Genomic DNA, 11,969 nt, shown 5'->3' with positions numbered 1-11,969 from the left:
GGGGTGACAAATATCAGGGAAAATGATGCTGACAAGCAAATCAGCACATGACAGTCACTTAGCCATAATTCTTCAGGAGATCCTAGAGTTCCTGTGGCTGTCTCTGGATTCTTAGGACACAATGTCATCTTGGTACACGGAGCTTGCTTTTTCAGCACAATTAGCTGTTCCTGTTGAAAGCGAGCCACGTTGATGAGGCTGATGCTTGGTAATTGAGAACCATTCTGAGGTTTCCATTGTAAAAGCAGCTATAGATATTTAAACTCTGGTATACACTCATCAACATTCACGGATCTCTGGGTATCAATTTTTGAGATTCCATGATTCTGTTGAACTCAGGGTAACTCAACAAAGTGAATAGTTCCTAGTTCTCTCTGCTTAGTCTGTTTATGTTGATGTGGTCACTACAACACATGAGAAATTCCGTTTCCAGTTTTCTTCATTCACCTGTCACAGAAGTACAGTCTCCTCAGCCTGCGGAGCCAGGTTGCTCTGTGCCTTCCAATTTGAAAACCATCAACAATTTTCTGCAAATGTCCACTATCTGATGACCTGGGTATATTTAAGTGAATTTAAATCTTCACGCCCAGCTTCAAATTCTTTTGAATATTACCTAAAAACTACAAGTTTTAAGGGCATAATTTGAAAACTCACAATTTCGCTCATACTAGGATGTGAGTTTGTCTTACAGTTTGTCCCAGTACAAAAGCACCTGATGTTTTGCCTTGAATTTTCTTTCAATCCTTTATTTTGCCTTTTCCTTTAGAGCCCCATCTATGCCAAGCGAAGCAATCTTTCCTATGTTGACGCCAAACTCCTCCAATGCTGTCAGGTGGCTTTGCTCGCCAGTTCATGTGCGTGAGCTCCTTAGTAAGGCGTTGGTTTTGTTGAACACCCTGTGCTTGCAAGCCCAGGTGAGCTGCATACCCCGAAGGCCCTGGGTTAGATGTCCCTACTCTGCACAACTCACTCCACACAGAAGAAAGGGGTAAAGTGACTGGCTCAGGTTGATCAGTGAGGAGTGGCCTGGCAAGACTTCAAGCCTCCTGCTTCCTCAGCTAGGCAATTTCGAGCAGTGCAGAGAACGGATTTGGAGCAGACAGATGTGCATTCCATCTTTGGCGCCACCACGTACCGGCTATGACTTTGAGCAGGGTCCTTAACTTTCTGCGCTTCGTTTCCATCTATAAAATTGGCGCTGTACCATCTGTGACTGCTGTTGAGAGGATTGATGTAACTTTTATAAATCACCTGGCACAGCATTTGCCTTTCCTGTTGACCTCTACCGCTCATGTGCCTTTTACCATAGTAGGAATCAATTCCTCTGAGAATCACCCTTGGGGGCAGATTGGTTTCTGAATCAGCCAAGCTGGGGGCTTGCTGGATAGATAGACTCGTTGAGCTGCCCAGACCTAGAGAGCAGCAACAGTGGCCCTCGCCTTACTGTGGATGGCCTGCTGGGGAACCCACACCAGGACAGATGGGGCTGGGTTATGGACAGTGAGAGAAAGGCCAAAGTTTCCCCAGATTTTTTTTTTTAATAGGTCCCACAGAAAGGTTTCTATCTTAGAACCTTGGCAATAACCTTCTTTTATGTGAACCTGAAGCAAACCTGAAAAAAAAAATGTGCATTCATTGATGAGACTAGTTTAACTTATTTTTGGCTGCAAACACAACATGAAAAGAAACCCCCTCCTGTGTCTTTCATGTAGTTTTAACCTAAAAAAAAAATTTCTGGACATAAAGTCTAACCTCTCTGTTATTGAGGAAACTAGGACATTGCTTTATCATCTTCTGTATAGCTTATCACCTTGATTAACATTCCTGTCTCTTTAACATTGTCTCCTTAAGCCCTGAGCATGAAACCACTTTGATCATTTTGGCCGATGATGTAGTGCTACCTACTGAAAGTCTGGGTTCCCTACAAATTCTTTTGTTGAAGCCCTTACTCCCAATATAACGGTATCTGAAGGTGGGGCCTTTGAGAGGTAATTGTGTTTAGATGAGATCACAGGGGTGGAGCCCCATGATAGGCTTAGTGTATAAGGGGATCAAGGGATTAGGACTCTACTCTGTAAAGATACGAGAAGATGGTTGCCAGCATACTGGAAAGATGGTCTTCACCAGACACTGGGATCTGCGGATTACTTAGCCTTCCAAGCTGTTTGAAATACATATAAGGATTGGTCTATGGTAATGTGTTTTAGCAGCCAAAACATTAAATTCTATCTCAAGACCAAGTCAGATTAGTAGGCCTCTAACCAAATAGACCTCTTTTTCTTGACCTGAGCTTTGTAGGATGGCACTGACTCATGAGGGCTGGGAGTACAGAAAGAAACAGTCTTGTGAATCTTCCTGTTTTATCTATTATCAGGATGTTATGTATGTATAACATTACAGATTTCTCTTGATGAGGCTTATTAGGAAGAAAAGGTTCCTGGCCTTTTTAATAAGAATTTTTTCTCTGGAGTGACTGGCTTGCTTTTATCTTATAGCTGCCTTGAGTTTCAAGATGATCAACATTCCTTCTTGGTGCTGTATACCAGGAAGGTTTCAACCAAATTTAACACTTAATTTTATGTATTTTTTGGAACTTCATGGGATAAATGTATTGGTCCAATCTAGGTGATGTTAGTTGTTTCCATTATATAAAGAAGGGGTTCTATGATAAAATGTACACAGCTGTACCAGAGGAAGAAGAGACATTAAAGTACCCAGTACCCACTTAAAGTCTAGAGGCAACACGCAGGACCAGAAAAACACGGGAAGATAATTTTACAATTAAAATGCATACAAGTAAAAAAAACCAAAAAAACCCAAAACACATACAAGTAGGAGATTCATGAACCAGTCAAGCAACATTTGCATATTTCTTAAATTTTCACTTGCTTCAGTCATAACAAATCAGTTATCATATTAATATTTTAACATTATATTTAGTCAGTGTTTTCTTTCCTTCCTAAGCATTTTCTTTCTCATTTGTCAAACATAACAGAGGAGAGAATGTACAATTTTAAAAATTTATTTCTGAAATACTTTATTCTTTTAATTAGTACACATTATATTAAGTATAGAATTTCCTTAAAAATTAACTCTAAGTTTCACTGTTAGGACACTGATATGAAGAAGGAAACATCTGGCTCTTTTGACTTTTCTTTTTACATTATCCAAGTAGATACTCATATTAAGGTTCTTCTGTGTTACTTTTGTCCAAGTTGTGACAGCTAAAACAAAAGAACAACTTTAGTTTAATCACAAAAGAAATTTATTCAAACATATTTGTGAACACCTTAAGAATGTATGCTTTAATCATGGTAAAATCTAGGTTTCTCATTTCATTCACTGAATTTGTATCTAGAATAATAAATTTTCAATGTTTACCACTAATTCAAATGTTTAAAATTTGTATATCTTTTAAAACTCAATAGTAATAAAGGCTGTCCTAGTTAAAAAAAAATCAATATAGGTAGACATTCAACTAATAGAAAACAAAATCTGAGAAAAAAGTCAATATTAACTCTGTATGAAAATGTAAAGAAAAATCTCATGTACAGCTTTATTGCTGACAGTTTACTTTTCCACCTATTTAATTAATTTGATATTTCTAACACATCATTAAAAAGGAAAAAAAAAAGTTTTCAATTCTGGAAGGCTGGGTAAACTACTGGCCTAATTCTCCCAGGGATAGCAATTATAAACCTTAAACAAAATACAAAACTCAACTACTGGAAGGCAATGGAGAACAACTGAAAGCTGGTGGGTTCAAGAAGGGAACAGACACTTGAAAGGAGAGACTAACTATCACAGGCTGAGTTCCCTGGTTCTGTGGCTCTTAGCCTAATGAACCCAAGTTTGGGGGCAAGTAAAGCCACTGAACGTGAGAGGAAATCCTGGAAATGGACGGAATGAGGGAGCCCTAAATTCTGTGTATAAGCTTTTCCTAAATCTACGGTGAAACCCTAAACCATTCAGGAATAAGAGAGACTAAGAAGCAAGATGTGAGCTGCTGCCCAAGAAACAGTTTGACATTTTGGTCTAACCCAGTTAATTGCCTGCTAAAGGCCCAAATCAACACTCCACAGAAACAGAATTCAGTTTCCAAAAAAAAACCAAAAAACAAAAACCATTCACAATGTTAAGGATACAATCTAAAATTATATGAAGGGACAGGAAAATTGGACCCATTCTCTAGGGGGAAAGACAGTGGAGACAGATGATCCATGTGTTGTAATTAAGACAAGGGTTTAAAAGCAGCTCTGACAACTATCCTCAGTGAAATAATGGAGAATATGTTCACAATGAAGAGAGAAAATCCCAGCAGAGAAATACAAACTCTATTAAATAAAAAACACCCAAATGAATATTCAAGAACTGGTAAATACAACATTATTCAAATAGCAGAAAGGAGATAACAAAAGAAAGAGTGAATCTGAAGATAGTACAACTTAAATTAGACACTCTAAAGAACAAAATCGGGGGCACCTGGTTGGCTGAGTTGGAAGAGCATGCGACTCTTTATCTTGGGGTCCTGAGTTCAAGCCCCACAATGGGTGTAGAGACTACTTAAACTTTAAAAAAATAAAATTAAAAAAGTCTTAAAATACCCCCCAAACAATGCTCAGAGATGTGTGGCATAATATAAAACGTTGAACATATAGGTGGGTGCATGGAGTCCCAAAAGGAGAGGAGAAAATTTGGCACAAAAACATCTGAAGAAAGAATTGAAAATGCCCTAAATTTGGTAAAGGTAAAAACTGATAGATTCAAGAAGTTCTGTGATCGCCAAATAAGATAAATATATAAAAAGTCACACATAAATACACCCTAACTGCTGAAAACCAAAGATAATGAGGAAATCATGAAAGTAGCCAGAAAAAATAACACATTACATGTACAATTATTTCAATTTGAATACTGCTGCCTTCCAATCAGAAATAATGGATGGTATAACATCTTGGAATAACATCTTTAAAGTTTTGAAAACCTGTCGATCCAGAATTCTATTTCCAGCAAAAATATTTAAGAATAAAGGTGAAATGCTTTCTCATATAAAAGAAAATTAACAGAATTCACTGTTAGCATACCAGAGCTATAATAAATGCTAAAAGAAGTTTTGCAGTCAACAGGTGGAAATTAAAAATCTACTAGAGGTGGTAGGGATAAAGAACACTGGAAGTCATATCTGTGTAAACGCAAAAGATTTCTTTACGATACAGATGGCTGAAGTACAAATGATAACACTGTCCACTGTCTTGTGAGGTTAATGATATGTAGACAGAATATCACAGAATAAATGCTGAGGGAATGGGTCTATGTGTTTGCAAGGTTTCTGTATTTAATGCAAGCGGCACAATAGTAACTCCAGCTTATAAACAGTCAAGGATGTATATATTGTGATTATATATTGTGATCTCTAGAGCAACTGTTAAAAATTAATAATGCAGAGATACAGCTGAAAAAAAGTGTTCAAATAATACAAAGGAAGGTAGGAAAGGAGGAATAGAGGATGGCCAAACTATTTCCAATTAATAGAAAGCAAACAGTAAAATGGTGGATCTACACAGTACTTTGAAATTAATGAAGTTATAGCAATGAATAGAATGAATAGAATGAAGAATGGATAAATGAGCAGGTATCTTATAAAGCAAGTACAGTAAAATGTTAACAGGGAGTGTACATGGTTCACTGTATCTTCCTGAACTTTTCTGTATTCTATCAGTGGGCAACCACATTAAGGTTAAAAATACAAGAACCACATAATGGGGATAAGAAAGTTGTGCTGGAAAATGACACTAGGCATAGATGCTAAAATGGGCCCAGGATACTGTTGTGATTTTTATGGCAGCCAAGGCAAAGGTGAATGAACATTACTGGTTAGACTACTGAGCATCCCCAGTTGTTAAGCTTATAGAAATACTATTATTTATCAGAGTTTCCTGTATAGTTGTTCATGGCAAAACCTTATATTTTTATAGCTCTATGGCTTTTGGCTTCAGCTGGTTCAAATGTGTATGATAATTCTCTTGCTCTCTTTTGAGAAACATCAACAGCAAGTTATGGTACGTTAAGAGAAACAAAGTAACAAGGTACACTTTACCTGTTTTATGAACTGTGTAGCATTAAAAAGTTCACTGCAGCCATATAAAATGTGTTTGCCTTGTTTCCCCTGTAAAAATAAGAGAGAACTCATATAAGTAACAAGTAATATTTTCAATATTCCAAGAGTGATCAAGTCTAATAAGGCTTTTTATTCTTAAATGTTTTCTTGGGGGGGAGGGCAGTTGGTGAATTTTAGTGTACACATGTCGACCCTAAAAATTGCATGGAAAAAAGTGGTGAAATGGGCATATTTTTAAAAAATGTATTAGTGTACCCTGTTGGTGCCACTTACATTGAAAATAGAAGGAATCTGATGACCGTCACATTTGATAGGTACAATTGTCTATGAAACCCTAGGCCACCATTCTTCCAATGTAGGATCTGTACTACCTGAAGACAACATTCCTAGAGTTTGGTTATGTGATGGCAGGATATGGTACAAGTAGCATGAGTTGTCACTGCGGCCTCATTTGTGCAGTATTTATATATTAATATACTCCATTTTGTAATGCCTTGTGAATTTCATTCCTAATTTTGGCAGAATGCTGTACGCCAATTACAGCAGTCAAAACTTCTGCAGAATTTGGTTAAGTCTTTAATGCTGACATTATTATATGTATTGTGTACTTAAGGGAAAATTCATTTCTTTCTCTTGTAATACAAGAGAAGGACATTTTTCTGTGATGTATCAGCTGTATTAAACATGATTAGCTGAATAAATGTCCTAGCCGGCCATCTCTGAGAAAAAATAAAATAGATCTCTCATTTTTTTCAAAATGAGATGTTCTGTGCAACACCTACACAGGGTTGGTAACGTAAGTGGGATTCTTGAGGCTCCACAGGATATACTTATACAAGACATTAATAAAGGTAGAGATCACAGCAGGATAAAGGAGGATAAAGAAAGCAGAGGGAAACATTAGAAGGGTCCAAATATTCTAGGCACAGCTCCCAAGATCCCATCTCAGTAGCACAGGGCACATTTTATTTTCAATTGTGAACCATCAAGTTACAGTGAAGACAGAGATACCCTGGTTGCAGGGGAGCCCCAGTCTTGTCCAAGGGGAGGGGTATTTTATATCTCTCAGATCATGTAACCAAAATCAGGCTGCATGACCAGGCTCAATAGCAGAAGCAAGAAAACATGACAAATTAGGTGCAAATCATCAATATTCACATTTTCTATTAAACCGTGCTGACAAGCTAGTGCAAGTTGTCCCCAGTCTATCTTAGGCCTTAGCACAGGGCTGTATTAATCACTCATTAGTACATTACATTCACATTAGCCTGATGTCAGCACCATGGCTCCCAAGGTTCCCAGAGATAAATGAGCACAGGGTTGAAATAAACTAGCTGAGATTAATCCTGTACTATGGGTTTAAACATTGCAGTATACCAGTGCAAACTTAATTATGCACAAACTTGATACTTCCTCCTTCCATTAAAAACTGAACTTTATGAAATGTACCAATACCTGGATTCAAGGCAGCAGTTAATAAATCTAGTTCATTCTCCGGCCAATCACCTTCCATCAAGAGCACAAATTGTGGTGGCTTTAAGTTCAGTTACCAATATATCTGGTTACTTATTACCAACTTTTTTTTTTTCCCCTTTTGGGGTCAGCACACTTTTATTCCCAAATTGCTTTTGGATATGAGTGCATATTATTTCTGCAACTACAGACAAATAAAAGGGCTACTGGAACACCTATTCAAAGCCTGTTGTGTGCTTTATATATTTGTTCAGAGCATTCCCAAATACCCTGAAGAATCTGAATTGTGATCTCTTTTGGAAATGTACATTATAACTTCAAAATGTCTGATAGTGTTATTGGAGAATCAGATAATTAGAAATTTCTAAATTATACTTTTGCTTTAGTAAATATACCTCCACATGTAAATGCTCTCAAAATGAGACAAATTAAGAAGATGGTTATTTAGGGGCGCCTGGGTGGCTCAGTCAGTTAAGCATCTGCCTTCGGCTCAGGTCATGATCCTGGAGTCCTGAGATCGAGTCCTGCATCAGGCTCCCTGCTCAGTGGGGAGCCTGCTTCTCCCTCTCCCCCTCGTCCCTGCTTGTGCATGTTCTCTCTCACTCAAATTAATAAATAAAATCTTTAAAAAAGATGGTTATTTATATGATGAAGGACTGACTACGGTTTCATTTCACAGCCGGTTCTACTAGTATGTTCAAAAGGTCAGTGTCCATGCAGTTTTTTCCAGTATATCTCATGTGTAAGGCAGGTACATCTTCTCTTCAGAGATGTGAAAGCCTTTGTGAAGCACATTCACTTTGGGGAGACTACTAGATAAACCACTATTGTGGCGGAGCCAGTATGTTCTGTGTATCAATCACAAATAATTTTCTTATATTTTTGAAAGTTGAGTCTTAGCCTGAGTACATTTGATTCTTATTTTTTTACCTTTGACCCCTCTCACCCATTTCTCCCACCTACCTCTGGCAACCACCAATCTGTTCTCTAATCTATGAGCTTTTAAAATTAATTGAGAGAGAGAGAACCTCAAGCACACTGTATGCTGAGCATTTAGCCCGAAGCAGGGCTCAATCTCACGACCCTGAGATCATGACCTGAGCTGAAATCAAGAGTCTGATGCTTAACCGACCGAGCCACCTGGGCACCCCGTGGTCTCTGAACATTTAAAGTCAAATTTAGATAGCTAGCTTCCAAGTACATTACATCAATAAGATATATTATTTTCCAGATTAACTACAATTCAAGGCTAGAAATGTGACAGGAATAGGAAAACAAGGAGCACATGGGCATTTCCCCTATATGAGGACCCTAATACTAGCTCTCCAAAAGGGGGTAAGAATCAGAAGAGCCTCCAGAGAGTGCTAGGGTGCTGAAGACACAGAACAGCGGAGAAACGTCAAATGATTAAAGAATAAAAAGGCCAACCTGTACCTTTATATAGTCAACAAGATTTTGGTATTCAATGTAGTTGCCTCCTCCCACCACAAAAACAATTGCCTAAAAATGTAGACAGAAAAAAAAAATAGGTAAGTTGAAAGAAAGAGTATTTTAAGTTTTAAGCAACATGGTTTTTAGTTTGAAGCATATTCTACAACTTACATAAACAAAATAAAAGCTAGCAAAAGGTCACATCCTAAGCACCTAATGCTACTTCAAGTAATAAACCTCATTCTTCAGTTGAGTAACAGCAAATAAATCTAAAGGGCTTCCTCCAAAAGGCTTTTTAAAATTTGAGGGTATTTACTGTAGGTAGGAAAAACAAAACTTGGCATTAACATAATTTCCAAAACATCCTTTACTGTATTTATTTTTATTGCGAAGCTTCTTGTATTTCAAATGAAAACACAGTCATGACATCTTCACAAAACTTTTACCACAGTCTTAGACTTCTTTTTTGTGAATTATCTAATTTTCTGTCCCCTTTTTAAAAAAATCCATTTAAGTTCCAGTTAGTTACTATACAGTGTAATATTAGTTTTAGGTGTACAATATAGTAATTCAACATTTCCATCCAATACCCAGTGCTCTCTGCAGCAAGTGCACTTCTTAATCCCAGTCCCCCCACACGTCCCGTCTTGTACCCATCAGCTTGTTCTCTGTAGTTAAGAGTTTGTTTCTCGGTTTGTCTTGCTATTTTTCCTTATACTCATTTGTTTTGTTTGTTAAATTCCACATATGAGTGAAATCACATGGTATTTGTTTTTCTCTGACTTATTTCACTTAGCATAATATACTCTAGCTCCATCCATGTTGTTGCAAATGGCAAGAGTTTGTTCTTTTTATGGCTGAGTAATATTCCATTATATTATTCTGTACCCATTCATTAGTCGATGGACACTTACATGAAAAGATGCTCGATCAACATCACTCATCATCAGGGAAATACAAATCAAACCACCATGAGATATCACCTCACACCTGTCAGAATGGCTAAAAGCAACAAAGGTGTTGGGGACAATGTGGAGTAAAAGGAACCCTCTCTTACACTGTTTGTGGGAATGCAAACTGGTGCAGCCACACTGGAAAACAGTATGGAGGCGCCTCAAAAAGTAAAAAGAACTACCTTACAATCCAGCAGTTGTACTACTAGAGATATTTACCCAAAAGAGACAAAAATACTAATGCAAAGGGATACATGCATCCCAATGTTTATAGCAGCACTGCCTACCACAGCCAAACTATGGAAACAGCCCAAGTGTCCATCAACTGTATCAGTTATTTTTAGTTCAAACTATTCTAAGTAGTTTTATAAATGAGGAAAATATGGTTACTAATATGGTTACACAGAATTAGTTTTATCAAAATTACCATAGAGTAATTGTAATAAAGCCATCTTTAAGATAAAGACAGTTCTTCAAGACTGCTTAGTCATCATCTTTCTATTTTCAAGACAGAATTTTTATATAGAACTTACCTCCTGGAATGGATTTTTGTTCCTTGGAACTGAGCTGCAACAAAGGAAAAATGGTAATGAAAATTTCACACATGGCTTTCACTATGGATAAAAGAGGTATGGGAAACACACATGTGCATACACAATTAGATATGTATTTATAATTCTTCCTCTTTCACTTTCTCTGAGGCTGGGTCCTTTAGTTTTGTGTATCCAAACAGTGAATTAGGATGCAGAGGGATATGAGGTACATGTGTCAGTATCTAAAAGGGAGTAGGGCAATCTGTTAACTTTAAAATCTAAGAGAAACTGAAAGGGAGTAGGAAACACTGAGCAGCAGCTCTCAGAAGGAATAAAATCTGGTTATAAGGTAAGTTGCTAAAATATATATTTTAGTGGTAAATTATAAAAAATTTTACTCAACATAATTTTAAAGTTTGTATCTACATTTGTGAAAAACTATGTAAACACATGTATGGGAAGTAACAGGAAGAAATGGGGGGATGGGAGGAGAAATTTGCATTTTGCTGTAGCTTAGTTCTTTGTATTTCTAGATACCATTCATCATATATTATTACATATATTAGCCACATATTTATATACTTATATTTTATAAATACTTATTTGGTGTCCAAGAGCTCTTTTAATAAAGATATTTTGCAAAGCTTTTGTGAGTCAGACTATTTGTTTCGGTGCTAAAACAGGCAATACAAAGAGAACTTAGGTTCCCTCACAAGCAATTTTTGAAAATCCCAACAAAGAGGAGAGTGTTGTTATACCATCCTTAATTACTGAAAGGCCAATTCCACAACTTTATCATCTTTTCCTCATTTCTATGGCCTGTTGAATGAATTCTCCATAGAAACAGTACTTTAAGTTCCTCTAAGAGTACACATAGGAGGAGGAGAAATTTAAATAGCACAATATTACTAGTAATTAATAATCGAGATTAATTGTGATCAAACAGCTCAGGAGAAGGCAAAGGAGAAGTTTCTAAGAAGCAAAATGTGTCTACTTGTTAGCCATATGCAAATACAAGGATAAAATGTAAGCCAGAGACTATCAAGACAGGAAAAGAGTTATAAATCCAAAGTTTTAACGGGTACAAATCAGTGGGTTTTAGTGTATTTACAGAGTTTTACAACTGTCACCACTAACTTCAGATCACTTTTTACCACCCACAAAAGAAGCCCTATACTCATTAGTTGTCATTCTTCATTCTCTCCCTTCTAGAATTAATTCTTTGTCAAATTCTCCTTTGCCAGCTGCAGCTGCTCTTAGCTTCTTTTGCAACTTTAGCAGTATTTCTGGTAAATTAAGAAAATAACCTTTTAAGTCACAGTCTAATAATCTAAAACAAATAATCAACTATCTAGTGACCAGACTATCTGTTCTATTGACAAAGATGTAAAGGTTTAGGATAAAGCAGAGACAAAGTTCTAAAGATCCCAAACGTAAGATGTCGGCAAGGAACTAGCTTCC

At 36.9% G+C, this 11,969-nt stretch overlaps 1 protein-coding gene across 2 annotated transcripts in view; it reads right to left on the bottom strand.

The window, feature by feature from the left end:
• Positions 1 to 3,006: 3,006 nt before the first annotated feature.
• The window catches only part of SCFD1 (sec1 family domain containing 1), a 103,116-nt gene continuing 94,153 nt past the window's right edge, over positions 3,007 to 11,969 (bottom strand). For both annotated transcript variants that reach the window (XM_002928372.4, XM_034648621.1), the window contains 4 exons: positions 10,509 to 10,542; positions 9,026 to 9,091; positions 6,098 to 6,166; positions 3,007 to 3,224 (listed from right to left, as the gene is read on the bottom strand). In XM_002928372.4, coding sequence (XP_002928418.1) covers positions 3,201 to 3,224; positions 6,098 to 6,166; positions 9,026 to 9,091; positions 10,509 to 10,542 — 193 coding nt within the window. In that variant the 3' untranslated portion in view covers positions 3,007 to 3,200. The remainder of the gene's footprint in view (positions 3,225 to 6,097; positions 6,167 to 9,025; positions 9,092 to 10,508; positions 10,543 to 11,969) is intronic.

The sequence above is a fragment of the Ailuropoda melanoleuca genome, chromosome 20 (assembly GCF_002007445.2).
Source record: "Ailuropoda melanoleuca isolate Jingjing chromosome 20, ASM200744v2, whole genome shotgun sequence".
NCBI classification, from domain to species: Eukaryota; Metazoa; Chordata; class Mammalia; order Carnivora; family Ursidae; genus Ailuropoda; species Ailuropoda melanoleuca.
The sequence above is the reverse complement of the archived record's forward strand: the minus strand, read 5'-3'. Positions and strand labels throughout refer to the sequence as shown.